Source organism: Fusarium verticillioides, chromosome 5, assembly GCF_000149555.1.
Source record: "Fusarium verticillioides 7600 chromosome 5, whole genome shotgun sequence".
Lineage (NCBI taxonomy): Eukaryota > Fungi > Ascomycota > Sordariomycetes > Hypocreales > Nectriaceae > Fusarium > Fusarium verticillioides.
In genome coordinates this window covers 2,585,315-2,607,664 of record NC_031679.1, presented here as the reverse complement: position 1 = coordinate 2,607,664, position 22,350 = coordinate 2,585,315, and the positions used below count along the sequence as shown (strand labels likewise).

The 22,350-nt window shown below is 50.6% G+C and overlaps 10 protein-coding genes across 19 annotated transcripts; 5 read left to right on the top strand and 5 right to left on the bottom strand.

Annotated features, from left to right (window-relative positions):
- Positions 1–98: 98 nt before the first annotated feature.
- FVEG_02576 (hypothetical protein) lies at positions 99–1,300 on the top strand (the record flags this gene model as incomplete). The annotated part of the gene is made up of 6 exons (XM_018889920.1): positions 99–181; positions 592–648; positions 702–801; positions 853–1,070; positions 1,122–1,201; positions 1,251–1,300. 6 exons carry the CDS (start codon positions 99–101, stop codon positions 1,298–1,300), a joined length of 588 nt encoding a protein of 195 aa, XP_018746161.1.
- Positions 1,301–2,706: 1,406 nt separating this feature from the next.
- On the top strand, positions 2,707–3,985 carry FVEG_02577 (hypothetical protein; the record flags this gene model as incomplete). Its single annotated transcript, XM_018889921.1, has 5 exons — positions 2,707–2,721; positions 2,817–3,155; positions 3,214–3,489; positions 3,553–3,689; positions 3,745–3,985. The coding sequence occupies 5 exons, from the start codon at positions 2,707–2,709 to the stop codon at positions 3,983–3,985; spliced, it is 1,008 nt and encodes a 335-aa protein (XP_018746162.1).
- Positions 3,986–4,662: 677 nt separating this feature from the next.
- Positions 4,663–6,060, top strand: FVEG_02578 (50S ribosomal protein L18e). The gene is made up of 4 exons (XM_018889922.1): positions 4,663–4,781; positions 4,952–5,056; positions 5,133–5,500; positions 5,554–6,060. Exons 1-4 carry the CDS (start codon positions 4,778–4,780, stop codon positions 5,629–5,631), a joined length of 555 nt encoding a protein of 184 aa, XP_018746163.1. The 5' UTR covers positions 4,663–4,777; the 3' UTR covers positions 5,632–6,060.
- Positions 5,697–7,465, bottom strand: FVEG_02579 (ribosomal RNA large subunit methyltransferase J). Of its 4 annotated transcripts, XM_018889926.1 has the most exons (9): positions 7,380–7,395; positions 7,003–7,322; positions 6,894–6,947; positions 6,804–6,830; positions 6,445–6,756; positions 6,375–6,391; positions 6,263–6,311; positions 6,048–6,209; positions 5,697–5,999 (listed from the first exon to the last, which is right to left on the bottom strand). In XM_018889926.1, exons 2-9 carry the CDS (start codon positions 7,201–7,203, stop codon positions 5,922–5,924), a joined length of 900 nt encoding a protein of 299 aa, XP_018746167.1. In that variant the 5' UTR covers positions 7,204–7,322; positions 7,380–7,395; the 3' UTR covers positions 5,697–5,921. The 4 variants fall into 4 exon arrangements, with proteins under 4 accessions (XP_018746167.1, XP_018746166.1, XP_018746165.1 ...); XM_018889925.1 differs by having other exon boundaries at positions 7,003–7,465; XM_018889924.1 differs by having other exon boundaries at positions 6,263–6,391.
- Positions 7,466–7,554: 89 nt separating this feature from the next.
- On the bottom strand, positions 7,555–9,766 carry FVEG_02580 (hypothetical protein). Of its 2 annotated transcripts, XM_018889928.1 has the most exons (4): positions 9,621–9,708; positions 9,478–9,562; positions 9,137–9,421; positions 7,555–9,082 (listed from the first exon to the last, which is right to left on the bottom strand). In XM_018889928.1, the coding sequence occupies exons 2-4, from the start codon at positions 9,499–9,501 to the stop codon at positions 7,730–7,732; spliced, it is 1,662 nt and encodes a 553-aa protein (XP_018746169.1). In that variant the 5' UTR covers positions 9,502–9,562; positions 9,621–9,708; the 3' UTR covers positions 7,555–7,729. The 2 variants fall into 2 exon arrangements, with proteins under 2 accessions (XP_018746169.1, XP_018746168.1); XM_018889927.1 differs by having other exon boundaries at positions 9,478–9,766.
- A 93-nt stretch (positions 9,767–9,859) lies between these two features.
- FVEG_02581 (hypothetical protein) lies at positions 9,860–12,531 on the top strand. Its single transcript, XM_018889929.1, has 4 exons — positions 9,860–10,345; positions 10,408–10,508; positions 10,564–10,919; positions 10,977–12,531. Exons 1-4 carry the CDS (start codon positions 9,998–10,000, stop codon positions 11,159–11,161), a joined length of 990 nt encoding a protein of 329 aa, XP_018746170.1. The 5' UTR covers positions 9,860–9,997; the 3' UTR covers positions 11,162–12,531.
- On the bottom strand, positions 11,758–13,222 carry FVEG_02582 (guanine nucleotide-binding protein subunit beta-like protein; the record flags this gene model as incomplete). The annotated part of the gene is made up of 5 exons (XM_018889930.1): positions 11,758–12,183; positions 12,381–12,698; positions 12,783–12,909; positions 12,973–13,010; positions 13,181–13,222. 5 exons carry the CDS (start codon positions 13,220–13,222, stop codon positions 11,758–11,760), a joined length of 951 nt encoding a protein of 316 aa, XP_018746171.1.
- A 775-nt stretch (positions 13,223–13,997) lies between these two features.
- Positions 13,998–14,972, bottom strand: FVEG_02583 (hypothetical protein; the record flags this gene model as incomplete). Its single annotated transcript, XM_018889931.1, has 2 exons — positions 13,998–14,662; positions 14,717–14,972. 2 exons carry the CDS (start codon positions 14,970–14,972, stop codon positions 13,998–14,000), a joined length of 921 nt encoding a protein of 306 aa, XP_018746172.1.
- A 1,149-nt stretch (positions 14,973–16,121) lies between these two features.
- On the top strand, positions 16,122–20,094 carry FVEG_02584 (hypothetical protein). The gene is made up of 2 exons (XM_018889932.1): positions 16,122–16,404; positions 16,619–20,094. The coding sequence occupies exon 2, from the start codon at positions 16,660–16,662 to the stop codon at positions 19,471–19,473; it is 2,814 nt and encodes a 937-aa protein (XP_018746173.1). The 5' UTR covers positions 16,122–16,404; positions 16,619–16,659; the 3' UTR covers positions 19,474–20,094.
- FVEG_02585 (serine hydroxymethyltransferase, mitochondrial) lies at positions 16,278–22,012 on the bottom strand. 6 transcript variants are annotated; one of them, XM_018889933.1, is made up of 5 exons: positions 21,612–22,012; positions 21,489–21,545; positions 21,330–21,423; positions 21,132–21,269; positions 16,278–21,060 (listed from the first exon to the last, which is right to left on the bottom strand). In XM_018889933.1, the coding sequence occupies exons 1-5, from the start codon at positions 21,729–21,731 to the stop codon at positions 19,913–19,915; spliced, it is 1,557 nt and encodes a 518-aa protein (XP_018746174.1). In that variant the 5' UTR covers positions 21,732–22,012; the 3' UTR covers positions 16,278–19,912. The 6 variants fall into 6 exon arrangements, with proteins under 6 accessions (XP_018746174.1, XP_018746175.1, XP_018746178.1 ...); XM_018889934.1 differs by having other exon boundaries at positions 21,489–21,918; XM_018889937.1 differs by having other exon boundaries at positions 16,278–21,269; positions 21,612–21,918.
- Positions 22,013–22,350: the final 338 nt, after the last annotated feature.

Genomic DNA, 22,350 nt, shown 5'->3' with positions numbered 1-22,350 from the left:
TTCCATCAATATTCTCCTCCCCCAGCACTTTTCGGGACTGCTGCATCAGTTTCATATTCGTTCTTATCACCCAGCATCTCTAGTTTGACTAGACAACAATGTCTCGCGGCGGCACCACTCTCTACGTGACCGGCTTTAGCCACGGCACCCGCGCTCGCGACCTCGCCTACGAGTTCGAACGGTATGTCAACCTCGTCCACGCCCACGCCCACGCCCTCGCCCACGTCCGCGTCCTATCGTTCTCGCGCGCGCCTTCGTCCATGTCTATGCCATGAGCTGCAGACTTTTATTTTTACTTTTTAATGGTCTTGAGCCTGGCCCTGACGCCTCGCCGTGTATCGTCGTCCTCGCGCCATCGTCCTCTCGTTCCGCCCGCGCCCACGTCCCCAGCACTCTCTCCTTCCCTGTCTTCCCACGTTAGTCGATGGGACTGCTTGTCCATTGTGCAGTCACATTTCGATTGAGTTGGCGCGGAGTCTTTCGAGATCCGACGTGCGAATGCGCATAGCGTTCATTTCAAAAAGGGGGCATCTGCCGGCGTTCAGCTGCGTTATAATATTTTCTGCAGTATACTGACCTTGAATCTGATAGCTACGGACGACTGGTTCGTTGCGATATCCCCGCACCGCGGTCTACGTCTTCCCGGCTGTAAGTATGCTCTACTCTGGATTTGGCGTGCAGTTGAGCTGACATGGCAGTAGTTTCGCTTTTGTTGAGTACGAGGACCGTCGTGATGCTGATGATGCCTACCATGAGATGCACAACAAGCGCATCGGTCGCGATGACATCTTGAAGATTGAGGTATGCCGCCCAAGCAAGACATTCGAAGCTCAATTACTAATCTAATGACAGTGGGCTCGTACCCCTCCTTCTGCCTCATGGCGCTTCGAATCTGGACGCGACCGTGACCGACGTGGTGGTGCTCGCTCCCCTCGACGTGGACGCTCTCCTTCTCCCCGCCGGAGCACTCGCGATTATTCTCCTCGCAAGGACGACCGCAGGGACCGCGACCGAGACTATGACCGCGAGAGCCGACGTGACAGAGATCGCTCTCGCAGCCCTGACCATCGGTATATTTACAATTTGGCGCTCCAGCGATCCACATGCTAACCAGACGGCAGGGACCGTGAGCGTGACTCCAAGGATGACCGTGATGATCGCGACCGACGGGAGAACGGTACGAATGGTGACGAGCGCAAGGGTATGTTTTCCAATTCTTGAACCACTTGACTTTGGCTCACTCGGTACAGCTCTGGACAGTCCTCCTCCTGCTCACGACGATCTTGATGTTGCCGAGTAGACGACTCTCTGACAACAGGAGACTCCTTGTCATTTCTGACCAGGCTTCTCAAGTAAAAGTTTCTGCGACCTGCTTAGGGCCGGCATTGCTCCCTATTATTTGACAGGTCCACTGTGTAATATTGTTTGAAAGGCCCAGCCAATACGGCATGGAACGTATAAGATTCTGCGGATGCCATGTTGGGTCGGATATGGGTGCATTGTTATTTTCCAAGACTGAAGGCTTTTGCCACGGCGCGTTTCCTTTGGAAGTTCTCATTTCGTAGGTAGTTTATCTGTAGACTGTTTTGTAACACGATTCGGCGCAACGGGTCAACGATCTGTCTGTATCGCACAATTCTCGAGCCTCATTTGCAGTGATCCTGGGGGGGTGGTATGCACCAGATGACGATGACGTTGTACATCTCAGGGCTGTGACTGGTTCCGTTCAAGCGGTCGCGCTACAGAGAGTAAGGGCTTATCATGGCCAGTCACCATGAAACTTGTGTCTTCCCAGCCCCCTTGCCCCTGCGCCTAGCTGAAAGGAGTCTGACCAATGGCTGACTTTAGTGTCTACCTAGTAGGTAGCTATTCTTGAGTTGGCGCCTCTCAGATTCCACCTTCAAACAAGATTCATCAGAGACGTACTCCGGCGTGTAGAATGGGCATGGGATAACGTTCCAGGGACACCACACTGGGCCAGATGCGAACAAGACTTTAATAGTTTTATTCGCACAAAACGCCAGTCTCTACCAATGCTACCAAACCTGCACCGTTCATATGATCACTTGGACACATCTGCTGGTTGTCATATGCTCTAGACTTACCCTAGAGTCACTGATTCGGCTGCGAGACCTTTGTACCCCACAGTCAAGCGTTCCAGGTCCTGCTTCTACTTCTCCCGAGCGGAAACCGGGGGACCACGCACGCGCCCCGAAGTCATCCGCAACGCCGGCTCACGCGCCCCCATCCGCTCCTTGACGACGGCACCGATCCCGTCTCCCGTCTGTCAACATCCTCTTGCCATCATCGATCAAGGCTGTTCGTATAAAGACGATACCTGCCCAACCGCTGACGGACCTCATCGCCAATAATCCGCCCGCACGCCCTGTCGTGTGTCGGTTCTGGCGCAGACTGGAAAACTTCTCCCCAAATGGTTGCTTTCGCTCTATCCTCACCTCGACCTTCCAGCATGCCATTACTATTCTTTCAACCACAGTAACAATTGGAGACACAATCGTTTGTCAGGGAATACCTAATACCGGAGACGATATTCAAGTTTTGAGATCACCCGCCACTGTCGCAATCGAGGTTGAGATCTAGCAACTACTTTAAACCCGGCGCTTTCAACAAAGACGAAGCCTTGTCTTGGGACCAATTGCCATTGTCTCACATACGACGCAATACGTTCGCCTGTCTCCCGTCGCCATGTCCACCTCCACCGTACGTCATGCATGCGCCGATCGTTGTTGACTTGGATGCTGTCTTGTTGCAGAATCATTTTTTCTCGTCAAAGATTTGCTAATCAGGTACTATAGACACAACCAGACATGGTCAATTCGACCGAGCCCGCGGCCCCTAGCCGCTCCATGCAGTTTCGGGAGACCATCTCTCAGCCAGTGATCGCCGCATTCTGCGCAGGAGGTGTTGCTGGCGCTGTCTCTCGAACCGTCGTATCCCCCCTTGAGCGGCTCAAGATCCTCATGCAGATTCAAAGCGTCGGACGAGATGCGTACAAGCTGTCAGTAGGGAAAGCCCTGAGCAAGATGTGGAAGGAAGAAGGCTGGAGGGGATTTATGCGAGGCAACGGCACGAACTGTATCCGCATCGTCCCATACTCTGCTGTGCAATTCAGCAGTTATAACTTTTATAAGCGGGTATGTAGTGCATCAGGGTAGGTTCACGCTCATACCCACCAAGCTAACACATACGCAGAACATATTTGAAAGTTACCCGGGTGCTGATTTGGCACCGATCACTCGCCTCATCTGTGGTGGCATCGCTGGTATAACGTCCGTCTTCCTTACCTACCCTCTCGACATCGTTCGCACACGTTTATCGATCCAATCCGCAAGTTTTGCCGAGCTAGGAAATAGGCCAGACAAACTGCCTGGTATGTGGACGACCCTGGTGCAAATGTACAAGACCGAGGGTGGCGTGTCTGCTCTATATCGGGGCATTATTCCTACAGTTGCCGGAGTAGCACCATACGTAAGCCCATAGTCTCCCACCTGCATTAACATACAAGTTTCAAGAACTGATTGATCCTTCCAGGTCGGTCTCAATTTCATGGTTTACGAATCAGTCCGAAAGTACTTGACGCCAGAAGGAGAGCAGAACCCCAACGCAACCCGCAAGTTGCTGGCTGGTGCCATATCTGGAGCTGTTGCACAAACTTGCACATATCCCTTGTAAGTAACTCTGCTGTAACCCTTATGTGATCGCCCTGCTTATAGAGCACAACAGCGACGTTCTACGGCGACGATTCCAGATCAACACCATGTCAGGCATGGGCTACCAGTACAAGGGCATTACAGATGCAATCCGGGTCATTGTGATGCAAGAGGGAATCAAGGGACTTTACAAAGGCATAGTGCCTAACTTGCTCAAGGTCGCCCCAAGTATGGCATCAAGCTGGCTGAGTTTTGAGATGACCCGTGATTTTCTCGTCGATCTCAGGCCTGAATCTGAGCCACGCTCCTTGTGATTTTATATAGATATGTGAAGATAGGTAGTTTGTACTACAGAAGGGGTTTTCTTTTCAGGCATGGCTTTTGGCATTGGGGGAAAGAACATAAACGGAAATGGTCTGGCGCACTCATGGGAGACGTCCGGACGTAGATTTGTACAATCATGAAGCAGTTGGAGCAAATGGCACAAGCTTTGGGGCAAGGCCGGTCATATATACGTTACTGGATGATGCATAGAGGTTAAGAAAGATCCGGCGGCGGATACGGGGCAAGGACATTTGAATTGATAGACAAATTACCATCGTAGTCCGCTATAATGGATCACTCGACTGGCTCAAGAGAAGACCTTCATGTTTTCCCTTCAGGATGTTAAAGGTATGTTTGCATCGTTACCTGACAGGTCTATCTCACCACCGCAGCGCTGGTAAAGTCATATAACGACAGAATAATTGGAAAATATATAAATTATTCTTACCTGAAATGAAGATATACGTGAGGAATTGTCCTTGGCCAGAGATACTGTAGTAAGTACCTACTAAGGTCGACGAAGTGAGAGATACCTACCCAGACCGAGGTGAGTTCGGTGACACCGGGACCCGCCCTCAAGGTGACCGAGAGCGGTTAGTTCTATTTTCTATGGTCAGTTACGGGGAAAGCAGCCAAACCCTAACTGCCGTCAATGACCGCCCTCAATCGGGAGTTGCACCGACCCACCATCCCAAGGCCTGAATTTTTTCTAAGGAAAGTGTTGTTCGACGCATCCGCCTCTATACCCAACATCGCCAAATTTCACAGCGACAACCGCCGCCATGGGTACGTGAAGATATTGAAGTTCAGCCTCTGTATGCGAGTAGAGAAGGAGTGCGCTATCGTGCCTCTTTCTCTGCGACCAAGGCACCATCTTGTTCGCGAAAGCGCAAGACAGAGTTGCCCATTTTTGAGCATGCTTGAACCAAATGGCTGACGATGGCTTCACCTCACAGGTATCGATCTCGACCGCCACCACGTCAAGGGTACTCACCGCACTGCCCCCAAGAGCGACAATGTCTACCTCAAGCTCTTGGTGAAGCTCTACCGCTTCCTGGCCCGTATGTCCAACCCCCACGTGCAAGCGCACAAACCCGATCGAGAACTCTCAGTTAATCATGTCGTCACGTCGTCTAGGCCGAACCGACTCTTCCTTCAACAAGGTCGTTCTCCGACGTCTGTTTACGTCCAAGATCAACCGCCCTCCCGTCTCCCTGTCCCGAATTGTCGCCAACATCAACAAGGAGGGCGAGAAGCGAACCGTCGTCGTTGTCGGTACCATCACCGATGACAACCGCCTGCTCGAGTTCCCCAAGGTGACTGTCGCTGCTCTGCGATTCACCGCCACTGCCCGCGCCCGCATTATCGCCGCTGGTGGTGAGGCCATCACCCTGGACCAGCTTGCTCTCCGTGCTCCCACCGGAAGCAACACCCTGATCCTCCGTGGCCCCAAGAACGCCCGTGAGGCTGTTAAGCACTTCGGCTTCGGTCCCCACAGCCACAAGGTAATATCATCCACTTATGGCGCTTCGGTAACAATCTCTAACACCCCCTGCAGAAGCCTTATGTCGAGTCCAAGGGCCGCAAGTTCGAGCGTGCTCGTGGCCGAAGACGTTCGCGCGGTTTCAAGGTCTAAGCGGCTGGTTGGTGAAAAAAATTGGCCTTGGGCGGAGTTTGGGCCAGGTTATGCGGCAAATGATGCCAAAATACGACTGGCAAATGGGTCTTGCATGGAATTGGCGTGCCTAGGTATCACAAAATTCTACAATGAAATTCTCGCGCCTTGTTGCCGTCATGATGTTGTTGGCTTCTATGTGATTGTATATCGCATGCCCCTGGCACAAATCTTCTCAAAGGATTCTAAGATAGCAAATCCAATGCCGCATGATTCCTACAGATACACATGTTGTACATATCCACCGAGACCTATTCGTCTATGCCTGTGGGTTCTATCGTAACACCAGGTTTTCTCCGTAGGCCAATAAAGTATGCTTCCCGGCTCTCCTACCCAAGGAATTAGTAAGTTATATCGAGGCCTGGAGCGTCATGTACCTTTCTTGAAGAATCAGGCTTCTCTCTAAAAACTTTGGTGAAAAGAGTTTTCAACTTTTTCTCGAATTCCTTATCTTCGGGTCCCTGGTAGAATTTACAGACGAAATGTCCCCCAGATCGAAGAGTGTCGCTAGCAAACTGTAGAGCAGCAGCGCAAAGGTCCTTTATTGAAATGTCAGTAGAGGTTACTTGTGATATGATTCAGGAGCCCCTACCATACTGCCCACATGGTCACGGAAGCCGTTTCCGCTCGTGTTCATCAGCCTATGATAGGGATTACTCAATGTCTTCACGCTAAAGCCGGTGGTTTGCTCCCAGGGTGCTGACATGTCACTCAAAACAACCTGCTAGAGCATCAGCATCTTGAAATGTTTTCTTCAAGAGGTAATCGACAAACATCGACGATGCGCTTGCTTGGTCCTTCTAGTCCAGATGCTGGTGGCTCGTTTTGCCCCGTGTGTCGCTCCATGTCGAGATAGCTAGGGCGGTCGACCGTGATTCCTTCGTCTGTGACAGAGATGTCGGATTTCTCAGTTTCCTGACCAACAGGTGGGTTCTGATGGCTTTCAAGAATGAAATTTTTGACCATCTCCTGAACAACTGGCGAGAGAAAATCGCCCTGGAATGTAGCTACACCACGAGGCGGCTGGGCTGGGATGAGGTCGATACCGATGACCCGGCCATTCGGTCTCGTCCTTTCCACGGCAATCTTGATTTGTCAATAAGGTTGTTCACTTCGATGGCACTGAGCCTTACCTGCGACCAACTGCCCGGTGCATATCCCTTGCGGGAGTGAGCTCAATGATTCACATGATGCTAGCAGAATGAGAGGAGCAGTGGACTTACCAGGTCAACAACTGTCTGCCCATTGCCTTTGAACAGCTTGTACTTGGAGTCCATCTGACCACTATATTAGCTTGCACCGACAAACGTCGATGATTGGAGTATAATTCACTTCTAGGAGCTTGAAAGCTGCTCGGCTTTTGAGCCCTTGAACCTTCGCACCTCGTGCATACGCATCACGGCCTTGTCGCTGTTTCCAACGAGACCCTGATGAGGACCATCGGATCGATTCAGCTGCTAGGCGTGAATGAAGCAAGCAGGGGCTGAGTTTCCAGCCCAGGCTTGGGAACGTCGAAGGCAGTCGGATGTTCATCAAACTCGACGAGTTGAAGTAGACATTCGTGGTAGTAAAACTCTTCGTGACTAGGTAGCCGTGAAACTCAATTGTCGGGGGCAGGTTCAAACGAGGGTCAGCGCAACACTGACAGGCACCTTGGTTGTAATATCAGTATCTGAGCATAAGTAGCTTGGTGTAATAATCTTATTTACAGTACTGTTATTGCTGGTTGTGGAGAGTCAATAGTAGCCATCCAGCAAAATCGCTTGATACCTTTCCTTGAGGAACTAGGCTAACCTAGACCTTGGATTGACATCTATTCGAACGCCTCCAACTTTGAAGTAATCAGAGCGCATGTCAATGCTGAGCATGAAGGAACACCAGACACTAATGCAGGGAAGAAATAATCATTGTCCCATTTCAAAACCTTTGCGCCTACCGAACAATCCTTAACCTAATACCGTCGCTATTTCAGATAACAAACAGTATAAATGCAAACGCCATACCATGCGATTTCCACATCTGCCCCCTGTTCAATAAAATAATCATACACTTACGTTCCTTAATGCAAGAAACTAGCTCCCACTCCTCGCCTATCCTTCTTCAAAGGCGAGAATGTTGCTCCACCGAATGCACCACGAACATTTCCCAGCGGTGCCTTGAGCCTACGCCCAGCCGCCATCTGGATCTTTGCTGGTCTGGGAGCTGGTTCCGCCTCCTCATCGTCGAACAGGGTCTTGTTGCCACCTCCAAGCATTTTCCGCTTCTTCTTGCGTGTATCTGCATCATCGTTTCCATCTCTCAACGACGCGGTAGCAGGGTTAGACTTCAGCAGTCCCGGCACCTTCTTGGGCTTCTCGATAGATTCAGTTTCCGGTTCGTCAGCCTCGTCAACTTCGGCTATCATCTCGACTCTACTAGAAGTCTTGGCTACCTTGGTCTTTCTCTTTGCCTGGACCGGCATGTTCTTTTTGGTTGTTGGCGCCTCGTCCAGGGCTTTCCTTGGTCTGCCCCGGGCCTTCTGTGCTTTTGGCTGCTCCTCTTCCTCGGCGACAGCATCATCTTCAGCTTGATGATCTAGCTCTGCAGCCTCCCCTATGGGCTCCATAGAAATAGAATCGCCAGCTTCTGGTCCAACATCTTCAAAGGCAAGAGGTCCCGAGGCGCCCGTAGACTTTCCAGTGGGTGAGTGAAGTTCGCTTAGCTCATCTGACATGTTCTCCGAGAGATTCTTGGTACGGTTCAAAAAGGGCGTGATTGAGAACGTCGATTTCTCTCCTACCAAGGCGCGCTCAGCGCCTCGTTTCTTGGAAGGCCGTCTCAGGGTTGCCTCATCTGGGCCTGGGGTTCCGATGCTGATGTCTTCCATGCTCAAGTCCTGGGCTCTCTTCCTTCCAATGGGATGTTCCTTCATCGTGACATTCTTCTTGCTTGACTTGTTAGTCGCCAAAGCCTTGCGAGCTTCCTCCAGTTCAGCGCGACAAGACGCGAGCTCAGCTCGTGCGTCCTTGAGGTCTCCCTGCGTCTTCTTCAGTTTGCTCCTTGTATCCTCCACGCGGCCTTCAAGCATGTCACATTCACCGCGGACTTCCCGTAGCTCTCTGGAGTGTTCTTTCTTAAGCTTCTCTAATTCCCTCTTCGCTTCGTCCAATTGTTCCTTCACTTGATCACTGTCATGATTCTTGGATTGCATGCGCTTTTTTGATCGCTGCTCATTTTCGAGTTCAACCTCGATCAAACTAAGCTGACGCTCGAGATCTTGCTTCTGGGCGACGACGGCGCGATGGTTTTCGAGTTGCGCCTTGAGATGTTCAATCTCAGGCTGGATCTGGTCAAGCTTATGGCTGAGGGCGAGTTTCTCCTGCAAGACCTTGGTTGAGTCTTGTCTGAAGTCATTCAAAGAACTGATTTCGGTCTGGCTTTGTGTCAGGCGGACTTTCTGATCGCCGTGTTGTAGATTATACCCTACCTTGAGGCCTTCCAGCTCGTTGTCCTGTTTTCTAAGCTGCACTTCTTGGGCTTTCAGTTTCCCCTTCGCCTCGGCAAGCTCAGCATGCACATCTTTCCCCTTTTTCGTGATCTGCTTCACGAGAGCATCTCGTTGGACCAGCCGATCCTTGAGGGACGAATTTTCATCGCGAAGCGTCAAGAGTCGCAGCTTTAGGAGACGAGCTTCCTCATCACGGCCTGTGAGGTCAATCTGATGGACGTTGTCTTGGTGTCTCAACTCAAGGTCACTGATACGAGCCGCGCGCTGTGGTCTGTAGTCAGTGCTGCTGTTGGAAGTAGCTATTTCACGCGTGTATCTACCTCTGTGGACTTGGTCCTTTTCATGTTTGCCAATGTGATGCTGCTGACGAGACAGGTTTAATGCAGTAAAGAGAAACCGGTGCAACTTTTGACAGTGAGTATACCGAAGCCCTGGCAGATGCAGAGTCTAACAAAAAACTGACATGCAAGGCAAACCAAGTCGAAGTGGGAAGAATCGTTACGGAAGACAGCCGAAGCCAACCTAGGTGCACTACCTTAGTACTAAGGTAGATATGTTTTGGCGACTTGGTGTAAGCGTAAACATGTTGCTGCATCAAGATTAGCGCCCGTGCTATCGATAAGACAATCACGTGACTGAAAATCGCTCATCTAATGACGCCGCGGTGGTCCACGCCAGCTCGAGACGGGAGCTTAGGTAAGGCGCTTTGCTCGATTGAGAGGCCACCTCAGCTTCACTGGCATTATAGCTACAGCTTCCACAAGCAAGGTGGTAGATATAGCTTCAACAGTTTCCTACTTCTTCACTTACGGGCCAACTGGCCCCCTTTTTCTTGTCAAAATGCGTTTCCTACACTCACTTCTCTCCCTTGCCGTTATTGCGACGGGCGTGGCAGCCGCCAAAAAGTCCTCCGCTGAGCGGTTCGATGAATTCCATGCCAAACAGAGCTCGACACCGCTCAAGCTGAAGGAATCGACTTATAAAACACTGACCTCTACACCAAGAGACTACAGCGTTGCTGTGCTCCTCACCGCTGCCGATGCCCGGTTTTCTTGCCAGCTCTGCCGCGAGTTCCAACCTGAATGGGACTTGCTGGGCAAGAGTTGGGCCAAGGGTGACAAGGCCGGCAACTCACGACTGATTTTTGGCACTCTGGACTTTGTTGATGGCAGAGAGATTTTTATGTCGGTATGTACTCTGCAAGATCGAAAGCTGTAATATCAATTTGGTTGCTGACGCTATTAATGAAGCTTGGCCTTCAAACTGCCCCTGTCCTCCTCTTATTCCAGCCCACCGTCGGTCCCCATGCTGCTCAAAAGCCAGAGCCACTGCGATACGACTTCAGTGCCGGGTGAGTAGTTTTGCCCACGACCCTTCTAGACGACTGACTAACAACCAATTTTCAGACCCCCGACTGCCGAAAAGGTTCACTCCTGGCTGGCTCGTCAGCTGCCCGACCGACCTCATCCTGCTGTCAAGCGACCTTTCAACTATGCGGGTTGGGCGATCACCATAACTATTGTCCTTGGAGTTGTTACTGCAGGTGTCGTGGCTTGGCCGTATGTCTCTCACATTCTGCAGAGCCGCAACCTCTGGGCAGCATTGTCCCTGATGACCATTCTCTTATTCACCAGCGGACACATGTTCAACCATATCCGCAAGGTTCCCTATGTTACTGGTGACGGACGTGGTGGAGTTAACTACATCGCGAGCGGTTTCCAGAACCAACTCGGCTTGGAAACACAAGTGGTGGCAGCAATTTGTATGTCTCGTCTACTCCCCCCTTTACTCTGTTCCATTTTCTGACTGTCTTTTCTAGACGGTGTCCTATCCTTTTGCGCGATCTCCCTCGCTATCAAGGTGCCACGAATTGCTGAAGCCAAGTCTCAACAAGTCGCAGTCATTGCTTTCGGTGGCGGCCTGTTCCTTGTCAACAGCTTCCTGTTGAGCGTTTTCCGTGTCAAGAACCCTGGCTATCCATTCTCTCTGCCGCCCTTCATGTGAAATCATAAGGTAGGATGAGAATGGATACAGCCGCTAAATGTTTTGAGAGAAGAGGACGCTGTGGACCAGCAGTCACTCAGGATCAGGAGCATCATCGTTTAGTGAGATAACTTATCTTACGACGAGTAGAAGGACAAAAGCATGTTGTATGATACTTCCCAAATAGATCTTGCTTAGAAACGGTGGATAAGGCGTCAGTATCTTTTGTTCCTGATCAATGGCGCCCCTGGTTGCAGCTCTGATGTTAAGACATGGAAACCTTACAGCCAATGTTGCCTCTCGGTTGAAACAACAGAGGCCAGTGTCACTGTCACAACATCACGTCCCATGCCAACAATAGATGAAAGATCACTTAAACCATGAAAATGTTTTGAAAACTCGAGTTCTTTATTGGACAACAAAAGGATGAATCCCGGTAATTTCAGGGGCTGTCTATAACCATCAAATGCGTTATGCCCTCGTCAGATTTGTAGTCGCCCCCCTTCCTTTGCATCAATAAAGACCAAACGAGGAAGCCAACCATTTGACGCCCTACCAATGATCTACCTTCTTCCGCTCGCCTTCGTCACCACGCCTCTTTTTTAGGGTAGAGCAATTTATGCCCTCGACATGACACCCCAGGCACGGATGATGTTGTCAGTGTAGCCAGCGAACAGAGTCTGGCCATCAGCAGACCAAGCCAAGCTGACACACTCAGGCTCTCGGCTCTTCTTGCCGACAGCAGGGAACTCAGGCTTGAGCTCATCAACCTTGCTCTTCTTCTCAAGGTCGAAGATGATGATGCTGCTGGCAGTGGCAGCGCACAGCCAGTATCTGTTGGGGGAGAAGACAAGGGCGTGGATCTCGTCGTTGGCGTTGAGAGAGTAGAGGTGCTTGGACTCGTTAAGATCCCAGAGCATGGTGGTACCGTCCTTGCCACCGGAGGCGCACAGAGAACCGTCGGGGGAGATAGTGACAGTGTTGATGTAACCGGTGTGACCGATGTGGTCAGTCTGGAGCTTGCAGGTGGAGAGCTCCCAAACCTGGACAAATTGTCAGAATTCATCAAATCAATGCATATGAGGATATAAATGGAAAGGAGGGCTATGCAAAAGCTGGGATCAGGGCAATGGTGAATAGTGGTCTCATGGCCTGCGTGAACAGGCTCTGAAGTAGCAAATACTTGGGTTGCAAACATCATGTGAAAAGCGAAGTTATAGGATCTGTCTTGTTTACTGACCTTGACGAGCTTGTCCCAGCCGGCGGAGACAATGACAGGGTTCTGAGGGTTGGGGCTGAAGCGGACGCAAGAAGCCCACTCAGTGTGGCCCTTCTCGGTGATGGTGTACTTGCAGTCACCAAGAGTGTTCCAGAGCTTGATGGTTCGATCGCGAGAACCAGAGACGATCTGGCGGTTGTCGGCAGAGAAGCTGACGGAGAGGACATCGTTGGTGTGGCCGACGAATCGTCGAGTGGTAGTACCGCTGGCAAGCTCCCAGAGACGCAGAGTCTTGTCCCAAGAGGCAGACAGAGCGTAGGCACCGTCAGAGGAGATGACCTAGTTCCAACAATCAGCCGAATCCTAAATTACACCTGCCCGCCAAAATGCCATCGTGTGCGGCGGGGCACTGGGAGAACGTACACAGTCGGAGACGATGTGAGAGTGGCCGTGGAGAGATCGCTTGGGGTAGCCGTACTGGGTCTCATCGCGAGTGAGGTTCCAGATGATCAGGGTCTTGTCTCGGGAGGCAGACAGGAGCATGTTAGGGCTGGGGAAATGTTAGTTGAATGGCCTCGAAGCAAAAGCGTGACCAAGATTGTTCTCGACGTACTTCTCCATAGAGGTAGCCAGACTGGTCACCCAGCCATTCTGCATTTAATAGTCAGCCTTCAGTCCTTGTTCCCTCTTGGGTTATCTATCTCATCCCACGATGCCAACTGCAGACATCTTGATTTGTAGCGGGTCGTAGCCCGCGACAGTCGCGACGCAGCAGCCGGCACGGCAGCGACAGGAGCAAGGTATCATGGGGATCGACGTACGTGGCCCTCGAGAGTGCCCTTCAGGATCAATTGTTCGGCCATGTTTGCGGTGACGAGGCGATGCAGAGGATCAAGGTGCTTGAGGAAGAAAGAGAAATCAAAGGCTGCTCTGCAAAACCTAGGCCGAGTCGGAAGGGAAGGCGGTTGCGAATCGTACCTGCCCTTTTTTTTGTGTGGGTTAAAAATTAGACAAAGTTAGGGCCTTGGGCTCCGCTTCGACATTAGCGGGGTGCGAGAGGCACACGAGGTACGTACCAAGTTGCTCAGGCAGTGGAAGACACCTCAGGCTTTCGAATTTTCCACCTCAGTTAACAAGTGTGGCGTTATCCAAGGTCAGATGTGGCGTATGTGTGGCTGCCCTTGTGACCGTCATTAGAGAGTTAATACCCATAGGTAGATGCATTTCTAACAATGATTGACGACGAGGCAACCGAAGGTAACACAGCCTCCAACCTAGGTGCCCCTCCTCAGTTCATCTGTTGGGACTCGAATTAGTCGGCAGTTCAAGCCAGAGACTCTGAGGACCAACATACACACGCAGACCATGCAGTAACAATGGAGCTTAAAACACTATCACATTGTTGCTATCAGTCTAAGCATGTTTATAATATGCACAGAAAGGCTGAGATGAAAAGCTCGGAGCCCAGTGTTGACCTAGATTCGTTCTCGTTCGGTGTTGTTCTATATCCGCATTCGCTCCATCGCCTTTCTAACCTAAAATAATGCAGTAAGCCTAGTAACGCCTTATGCCCTCCCAGCCAGAGTCTTATATACGGGGTATCATGTAAGCCATTTTTGTCTGGACTTCTTTGGGTGTTCATGCCGACTTTTTTGCCAAGGCAGCTGAACGTTTACCAGCCTTGGGAACCTCCTTACGCGAGAACAACGCCTCGCTGTTGACGATCATGCTGTGGTCGGCGATCTCCATCTGATCGGTGTTCTCTCCTCTACCCTCAGTTGCCATAAATCTCTTCATCGTTGATTCCCATAGGCGAAATCGCTCTTTGCCATGTGGATCACGCTCAACTAAATTCTTGACCTCTTTCTGCTTGCGCATTTTGGATGCGCGGACTAGTCGTCTTAGAGCATCCTCACCCTGCTGGGCCGTCCTTGCGGCTTCCTCTCGTATTTTCTTCGAGTCTCGAATACTAGTATCCTCCTGAGGAGTGAACTTGTACGTGTGTTTGCTGGGAAAGTCGGGAAAGGAAGAAGGAACATAATCTTTCTCATCTTTGTCTGGTTGTCCACTGAGCTCTTCGCCCAGAAGGGGTAGGGTCGTGTATGCATCGAGGTCCTCGGGTAGTATATCGACATAACCGGGAAATAGTTGTGTTTTTGAGACAGGGGGCTTCAGGTGCGGTTTCAGCGAGGAGACGCTAACATTGTGCCGTCGTAGCGCATGCTCGAAGTCGGTCGGGATAGGATGCTCGCGGCGGGCAGCGAGTGCGAGGGTTTTGGCAGCTTCAATCATGCCCTCCAGATCTGGAGTGTATTAGTTATAGAAGGCCCATCAGGGAGCTGCAGCCAACAACTCACACGTCTCTACCATCCCTATGAAGCTCTCCATTGCCTCGGGGCTTGCTCCCAGGAACCCATCGTGGTTGAGAACCATTGCGATCGAACGCTGAAGTCCCGTTCTAGCTTGATAATGCGGATTCGGTACTGAGGATTCAATCGAGCGAGACTCTTCATCCTCGATCTGCATCGTGACGCTTTCCAAGTCTTCGAAGCGAGGGCGTTTCGGGTTGGGCTGTTGTTCCTCGGCAGGCGATAGACTTCGTTTGGGCGTCATTGCGACGATGTTGTCAGATACAAGATCGCGACGCGTGTTGGCGCAAGAGTGGAAAAGGTCTTGTTAATTTCTCATGGAAAGGCTATATATTGTGACGCCTTTTTAAGTCGAGATCTTGTTGAGCTGTATGTAATGGGAAGCTAGGAAGAGATCACTTGAGTCGTTAGTGATGAGGCCTGAATGCACCTTTGTGGTAGACTATTTGCGGGAGCTGGAGTAGGAGCAGTTCGAGGTCGGAAGCTTTCCTCGGTAGCGCGCCCGGAGAAGCTTCGGCTCATACCTATGCATGGATGCTTCTCCAAGTTCTCATGGGAACCACCACCTAGCTACATACAACAAAGGATGGCAAGCTCTCACCATTATTCATGTATGCCGTTATTATCATTTATGGCATTCGACAGCCCACTGACTTCCAGCAATCTAGTCTAGCACTTGGGACATGTCAGGCGGCATTGTTCAACATAGGTACCTTATGGTGCATCGTGATAGCTCAACCTTTACGGGTCTTCCAGCGGGTTCCCACTAATGATCTTTGCGCTTCGAGTTGCTGACAGCCGTTATCGATAGAATGTTGATTACCTTAGTGAAGACAAGTACGTCATGAATGAATATCCTAAATTCTCGCTCAATCAACCAGGAAAGGGCAACATTGTGGTGGAGGATCTCTTGTGCCATGTGTGTGTGAAATTAATGGCGGCATTAATATGGTTCTAGACCACAAGATCGACGCCCGTCGTTCAAGTGTCGCTGTGATTCCGAAACTCGCAAATACAACCCAACCCAACGCATTGTGACCCATGCTAGCCAGGATTTGCCATGCTGTCTCACAGCTTCTCACATGCAAGTCGCCAGGATTGTACAAGTATACATGCCAATCGGCTAATCAACTGAAAGCTGGCTAACGACTTTGACCGACACTTTGAAACAGGACTTTTATTAGAGAAGAACTGAGCCCTGCATTTTGATGTTTGATGCCGTTTTTTGACCTGAACGAATTACAGGGGTCCTTCAGAAGTGACAGGCAGATCGATAAATCAACCACCATACTCCGTACGCAGGCCTTCACTCTATTACTCGCTCAGCTAATACGCTTGCTTCAGCGTCAAAGCGTATCACGACAATCCCAATTTTGGTCATTTCCACAGATACCCAAGTACGCTACGGCGGCACACATTGGGGACTCTGACGGCAAAGAAATAGTAAGCTATACGGCACTTCTTTAGTCGGTTCGAGGCCCTTCGATCTTTTGTCCTCACCACCTCTCACCAACACACACCTTGAAATACAGTTGGTACCTGAAACAAATGCACGAGTCAGAAACGACACAAGCCTAGACCGAGCTGCCGATTCTCTTGTAGATGGATATATTTATCTATCTACCTTACCTTAATTATAATCACCAAGTAACACAAGACCATACGAGTCCTAAAAGGTACCTATTCAGATGCCCCTTACCCTGCACAATTATTCAATTCACTTGCCGCATGCATCACAAAGAGTTTGGCTTCAATAGGGCCCTAAAGCCCGCAATATCAAAGCCATCAATCCCACCCTGCCCGTCTATAGCCATATCTTGCCTCAAATACCGAATGCTGGACTTTCGGGTGTGTCATTCCATTGTCCAACATGTTAACTCGTTTTGCCAGCGATACAGTCAGTTCCCTATTGTATTGCTCCCACCTTCAACATGTTTCCTTTCGACCAAGCTTCCCTGCCTCAAATAACAACTCGCAAAGCCCTCATTGGCGTGGATTTTCAGCATGACTTCATATCCAAGGATGGTGCTTTACCTGTCCACGAGCCGGAGAACTTTGTGGACCAGACGATCAAGCTGGCCCAGGCATTTCGAGGAGTCGGTGACGTTGTGTGGGTTCAGTCACAATTTAGTGAGACCCGACCTGTGCTTGAAGAACAAATCCTTGTAAGCGACATGGCGCCCAAAACACCACGAGCTTCTAAGAGAGGTCGACCAAACATCCCTGTTCAACCAATCGACGACGATGGCCCGCCAGATGAAGAGGCCTTCCTGAGCCATGAGGATGCTACGTGTGTCAAGGCGGACACGCCTGGCTGCCGGATAGCTTCAGCCATAGAAGACTCATTGCCCAAAACAGACACAAGGTTGACCAAATCCCACTATTCAGCCTTCCAGTCAACCCACCTGTTGCGCATACTGCGTGCTAAGATGGTCATGGAACTCTTCATTTGTGGATCTCTCACCAACATTGGTGTATATGCCACAGCTCTTGATGCCGCAGGCCATGGAATGGCAATCACCATCGTCGACGACTGTTGTGGTTACCGATCAGAGTCCAGAAAGACTTCGGCAATAGCCTCTCTAATAGAACTGACTGGATGCGAAATTGCCTCGTATGACGAGGTCATGGAGGTGATACAACACAAGTCCAAACCCCCCAAGTCAAGAAAGCCCCCATCTTCGTCCAAGGCCCAGGAACAACCCCAAGCTGCAAAGCCAGACCTTTCAAAAGATGAGGGTCGCGAGAAGAGCACTACCCCGGATTTTGTCAAGGACATGACAAGTCTTCGACTGGCTTCAAGTCCCCCAAGCCCCGCATCAACACCGACTCAGCCCCAGCCAAAGGCGTCGTCGACAAGTGCAGCTGAACACCGTGACTCAGAGGTCAGCCCGGAATCGAAGGCTAGAGAATCAAATGGCGTCAATCAGATCAAATCTACTGAGGCACCCAATGGCATACATGAACTGAACAAGGCCAAGGATTCCCCTGTTAAAGCCGTTGTCGCAGATGCCATCAAAGCCGAACCAGATTCTGCATCATTGGATCATGCTTCTCAAGACCAAGGAGAAAGCACAAACAAAGATTCCCAGGATAATCCTACACAAAATTCAGACCAAGTCATCGCCCCATCGTCTCCAGCCGAGACAAGCCAGAAAGAAGAACAGACCATTGCGTTACCTCCAGCCCAACCCCCCAGCAAGCACGAAGTACAGACAATGAAAGCACGACCAGACAAGACACAGGAAATACCTGAGATGAACAAACCAGCGGCTATACATGATGCCAACCTTCAACAGGAAGGCCTGTGCGAAGGAGATACCGACATCATTGAGAATGTTCTTCCTGAGCCATTACTCGAGGGCGTTTTCGATAAGTTGCGCGAGGAGGTTCAGTGGCAGCGAATGTCTCACCAGGGTGGACAAGTTCCACGACTTGTTGCAGTTCAAGGTGAGATTGGACCAGACGGGAGCATCCCAGTCTACCGTCATCCATCTGACGAATCTCCTCCACTGCTGTCGTTCTCTCCTACGGTACTGGCTATTAAATACGAGACCGAGAAACGGCTGGGCCATCCTCTGAACCATGTGCTGATCCAGTACTACCGAGATGGAAATGACTACATCTCCGAACACAGCGACAAGACTCTGGATATCGTCAAAGGATCTTATATCGCTAACGTGAGCCTCGGCGCTGAACGAACTATGACTTTCAGAACAAAGAGAAGGGATAAGGACCCTTCACAGGAGGATGTCACCTCTCCAACAACCTCGAAAAGGGTGATACAGCGTGCCAGACTCCCACACAATTCTCTATGCCGACTAGGCTTGAAGAGTAACATGAAGTGGCTGCATGCCATCCGTCAGGACAAGCGTTCAAAGAAGGAGAAATCCGCGGCCGAACTTGCATATGAAGGAGGGCGAATCTCTCTAACTTTCAGGCAGATAGGGACGTTCCTGAATGGCGAAGAGACTCTTATATGGGGCCAAGGCGCCAAGGCCAAGACCCCCGAGGATGCCCACGCCGTCATCAATGGACAGTCTACCGAGGCAATCGAGCTGCTGAAAGCTTTTGGGACAGAGAACCACTCAAGCGAATTCGATTGGGACGCACATTATGGGAAAGGGTTCGATGTACTGCATATGAGCAACGCACCTCGCCTCTTTACCTGTAGTGACCCAACTATCAATATGCGCATTGCTCTCATGTTAGCGGAGTTCAGCGTGAACTACGCAAAGGGAAGCATCACGACTGGATCCGCAGCAACAGACTCTGAGAATCTATCAGTCAAATTCGTGGACAAGGACAAATCCATGGTTCAAGGTGATATGGCTGTCATGTCGTACATTGATGCCCGCTATGGGCTTGGGAGACCTGGCAGCACCCCACAAGCACCAAAGGACTTGGCCATTCGGCTCACTCGTTTCCAGCGAGCCTTGGCTTTTTTGGATATCTGGAAAAGCCTTCCGAAGGAAGCCAAGAGCGGCAAGCGAGACACGAAGTCTCTTAAACAAGAGCTTGAAGTTTGGGACGGGTTCCTCGCTGAAGATAATGGACCTAACATCGCTGGCGTGGAACTGTCTCTGCCGGATTTCGCATTCTGGCCAGTTTTGCACAACATGGTGGAAGAAACAGGAGCAGAGACTCTCCGGGATCAGAAAAGGCTGTGTGAATACTATAAGAGGGTTGGCGAGAGGCCCAGTTTCAAGAAGGTGCTTGGCCAGCAGTCGCAGCAACAGTCATAGGAGATTACCCCTGCTCGATGGTTACATTTTAGACAAGTGGTAAAATGGTGATCCTCATGATTAGGTAGTGCCTGGGTAATACCTTGTCCTTTGCGAACGGGGAAGCAAATTATTGATGCAAATGTGTATGGGATCATACGTGTATACCTATGTCTTTGTTCATTGCAGCAACACGATCTTCTTATCTAAGTGATCAGTGAAGCGCAGCACAACAGTGGTGACCAAAAAACAGGTTGAAAGCAAGGACAATACCTTTCCATGGCAACAGAGGACGTAGAGGAACCGTGGGAGACTTTCGGGCGTCGCAAAAAGACAAGGGGAGAAAAATGGGGGAAGAGAATTATACAATGTTTGGTATCTATTGTTCCAGAACCGTGAGGAGGAAAATATACTCAACGAACCGACCCCTCGGTTGTCAACTTGGAGCACCCTCTGGAGATTATTCTGAGCTGCTCCATGGAAGAGGATATGTGCCAACCCAATCCTCAACCTCACTTCGTAGTTGGACAATTTCGGATTCCGTCTCACCATCACCGAGGTGATCTAGGAAAACCTTTATTTTGCCAGGGCTCTTTTCACCTTTCTCCTCTGCTGCTTTTCTAGCAGCTTTGTCGATGCGAGAAGTGATGGTGACGGCACGATCCACAACGTCAGCAACACGAACGAAATCATCCTCGTTAAAGCCACGGGTAGTCATGGCAGGAGTACCCATGCGAAGGCCACCAGGGACCAAAGCAGAACGATCCCCTGGGACCGTGTTTTTGTTGGCTGCCACACCTACCAACTCCAAGACGCGCTCAACTCGACCACCATCAATGCCCTGGGGTTTGAGATCAGCCAGGACCAGGTGGTTGTCTGTGCCTCCGCTGACAAGCTTGTATCCCAAGCCGCCTTTGCCCTTGGGCTCGCTCAGCCGCTTTGCGAAAGCCCTGGCGTTTTTCAGAACCTGGGACTGATATGCTTGAAATTCTGGAGTCTGGGCTTGCTTAAGAGCTACAGCAAGAGCGGTGATGGTGTGGTTATGCGGACCGCCTTGGTGACCGGGAAACACGGAGCTGTTGATAGGACCTTCGAGATCATAAAGAATATCTTCCTTCGTCTTGGGATTTTGTCTCCGTACGCCTTTCCTATAAAAGATCAGAGCACCTCGGGGACCCCTTAGGCTCTTGTGGCTTGTTGTGGTTACGATATCGGCGTAGGCGAAGGGACCAGGAATGACCTTTGCTGCAACAAGGCCAGAAATATGGGCGATGTCGGCTAGTAGGTAGGCGCTGATCTTGTCGCAGACCTCCCGCATGCGCTGATAGTCGATTAGCCGGCTATAAGCACTCGCACCAGCGACAATAATCTTTGGCCTATATATGCTTGCCATCTCCTCCAACTTGTTGTAGTCGATATATCCTGTAGTCTCGTCCAGTCGGTACGGCAAAGTTTCGAAGTACTTTGATATCGCTGAAATCTTCTTTGTGGGTGTTTGGTAACCATGAGATAGATGGCCGCCATGTGGTAGATCGAGACCCATTAACCGATCATGGGTGTTTAGCAAGGCAGAGTAGACATAGAGGTTCGCTGGAGCGCCAGAGAGAGCTGAGAGGCCATAGTCAGCATCACATGCGCCAATGTAAGTCGCTTGAGAGGAAAAGCTCCTAGCAACCAACCTTGAACATTGACACCCCATAACTTTGGGTCAAGTCCGAACGATTCAAGGGCACGCTGTTGACAAAGCCTTTCGGCCTGGTCGATGAATTCATTGCCACCGTAGTAACGGGCCCCTGGGTATCCCTCCGAGTATTTATCTACAGCATACGTCAGTCTCAAGGTCTGTCGTCGTTCGATCCTTGGCTACTGAAGCTCACTCTGCATCACGCTACCAAGAGCATCGAGTACAGCCTGGGAGGTAAAGTTCTCGGAGGGAATCAGATTGATGAAATGCTTCTGGCGGTCTTTCTCCTACCCAAGCCGTCAGCACAGGGGAAGCAGATAGAAATAGAATGTGTAGCATCAATGCGACCAACCTTCTCAATGATGTCGAAGACAGCGGGGTCAGCTTTGCTCAGATGGGCTGAGAGGGCCTAGGTTGAGGAACAGGAACATTAGATGCTAAACTTGTTGAATCAACCCAATTGAAGGAGACACACCTGCTGCTGGTCCTCCAGAGCTATGGAAGATGCGGCACGAGTACATGTCGCGAATACAGCAGCTGGCCTTGCGATGTTACGCAGGACACGCGAGGTGCCTCTCACGCCAGCGAGAGACATAGCTTTGCTTGGCAGTCGATGGTAAGACACCGAGATCGAATGATGCGGGCGCTTATGGGAGGGAGAGACAAATTAAGAGCGAGTTCTATAAAAGAGCTTCACGAGGTGTGTTCGCTCAGAACGTCATTGACTGATACGACGGGACTCAATTAGTGCCGACGACGTAGGCGGAGGGTGGAGGGTGGAGGGTGGAGGTGGAGGAAGTTCGGACAGGGCCGAGACTCGAATGATGAGTGACCCGTCTCATGGATCCATAGCAGCAGCGAGACTCAAAGACGCACACCAGCCCGGTGCATCAAGTATGATAGGTACTCTCCATCGCATAACCTAGGTCCCAGGGCAGCTATAATGCTTAGCCAAGATCCCTGTAACTCTTGGATTCAGCGCTCGTCTTCCAGAGCGAATAGAATATTAGTTGGTAGTTTCAGTGGGTTAAAAAAAAAACTCACATTGAATGGGAATAGCCTATGACCAACTACGGAGTACATTGAGCACACTACACTCCCTGTGGCATTTCTGGCTTTACATACCACAGCCACATGACAATCTTGTGGCTACAGTCAAAGTATAAAACAATTCAAACATACCACGTACTACTATGTAGCACATCTGTTTGCTT

What these genes read in the sequence shown, in the direction of transcription:
- FVEG_02578 (XM_018889922.1), top strand. An exon ending in GCTCTACCGCTTCCTGGCCC is followed by an intron (nt 5,057 to 5,132) that starts GTATGTCCAACC and finishes CACGTCGTCTAG; the next exon opens with GCCGAACCGACTCTTCCTTC. An exon ending in TCGGTCCCCACAGCCACAAG is followed by an intron (nt 5,501 to 5,553) that starts GTAATATCATCC and finishes CACCCCCTGCAG; the next exon opens with AAGCCTTATGTCGAGTCCAA.
- FVEG_02580 (XM_018889927.1), bottom strand. Translation starts at nt 9,501, where the DNA reads ATGAAAAGGACCAAGTCCACAGAG. An exon ending in AAAGGACCAAGTCCACAGAG is followed by an intron (nt 9,422 to 9,477) that starts GTAGATACACGC and finishes TACAGACCACAG; the next exon opens with CGCGCGGCTCGTATCAGTGA. An exon ending in ACGAGCTGGAAGGCCTCAAG is followed by an intron (nt 9,083 to 9,136) that starts GTAGGGTATAAT and finishes ACACAAAGCCAG; the next exon opens with ACCGAAATCAGTTCTTTGAA.
- FVEG_02581 (XM_018889929.1), top strand. Translation starts at nt 9,998, where the DNA reads ATGCGTTTCCTACACTCACTTCTCTCCCTTGCCGTTATTGCGACGGGC. An exon ending in CGATACGACTTCAGTGCCGG is followed by an intron (nt 10,509 to 10,563) that starts GTGAGTAGTTTT and finishes ACCAATTTTCAG; the next exon opens with ACCCCCGACTGCCGAAAAGG. An exon ending in ACAAGTGGTGGCAGCAATTT is followed by an intron (nt 10,920 to 10,976) that starts GTATGTCTCGTC and finishes TGTCTTTTCTAG; the next exon opens with ACGGTGTCCTATCCTTTTGC.
- FVEG_02585 (XM_018889933.1), bottom strand. Translation starts at nt 21,731, where the DNA reads ATGTCTCTCGCTGGCGTGAGAGGCACCTCGCGTGTCCTGCGTAACATC. An exon ending in TCTTCGACATCATTGAGAAG is followed by an intron (nt 21,424 to 21,488) that starts GTTGGTCGCATT and finishes CGGCTTGGGTAG; the next exon opens with GAGAAAGACCGCCAGAAGCA. An exon ending in TCTTGGTAGCGTGATGCAGA is followed by an intron (nt 21,270 to 21,329) that starts GTGAGCTTCAGT and finishes CGTATGCTGTAG; the next exon opens with ATAAATACTCGGAGGGATAC.
- FVEG_02579 (XM_018889923.1), bottom strand. Translation starts at nt 7,203, where the DNA reads ATGAACATCCGACTGCCTTCGACGTTCCCAAGCCTGGGCTGGAAACTC. An exon ending in GGCAGACAGTTGTTGACCTG is followed by an intron (nt 6,831 to 6,893) that starts GTAAGTCCACTG and finishes CACTCCCGCAAG; the next exon opens with GGATATGCACCGGGCAGTTG. An exon ending in CACCGGGCAGTTGGTCGCAG is followed by an intron (nt 6,757 to 6,803) that starts GTAAGGCTCAGT and finishes TGACAAATCAAG; the next exon opens with ATTGCCGTGGAAAGGACGAG.
- FVEG_02584 (XM_018889932.1), top strand. Translation starts at nt 16,660, where the DNA reads ATGTTTCCTTTCGACCAAGCTTCCCTGCCTCAAATAACAACTCGCAAA.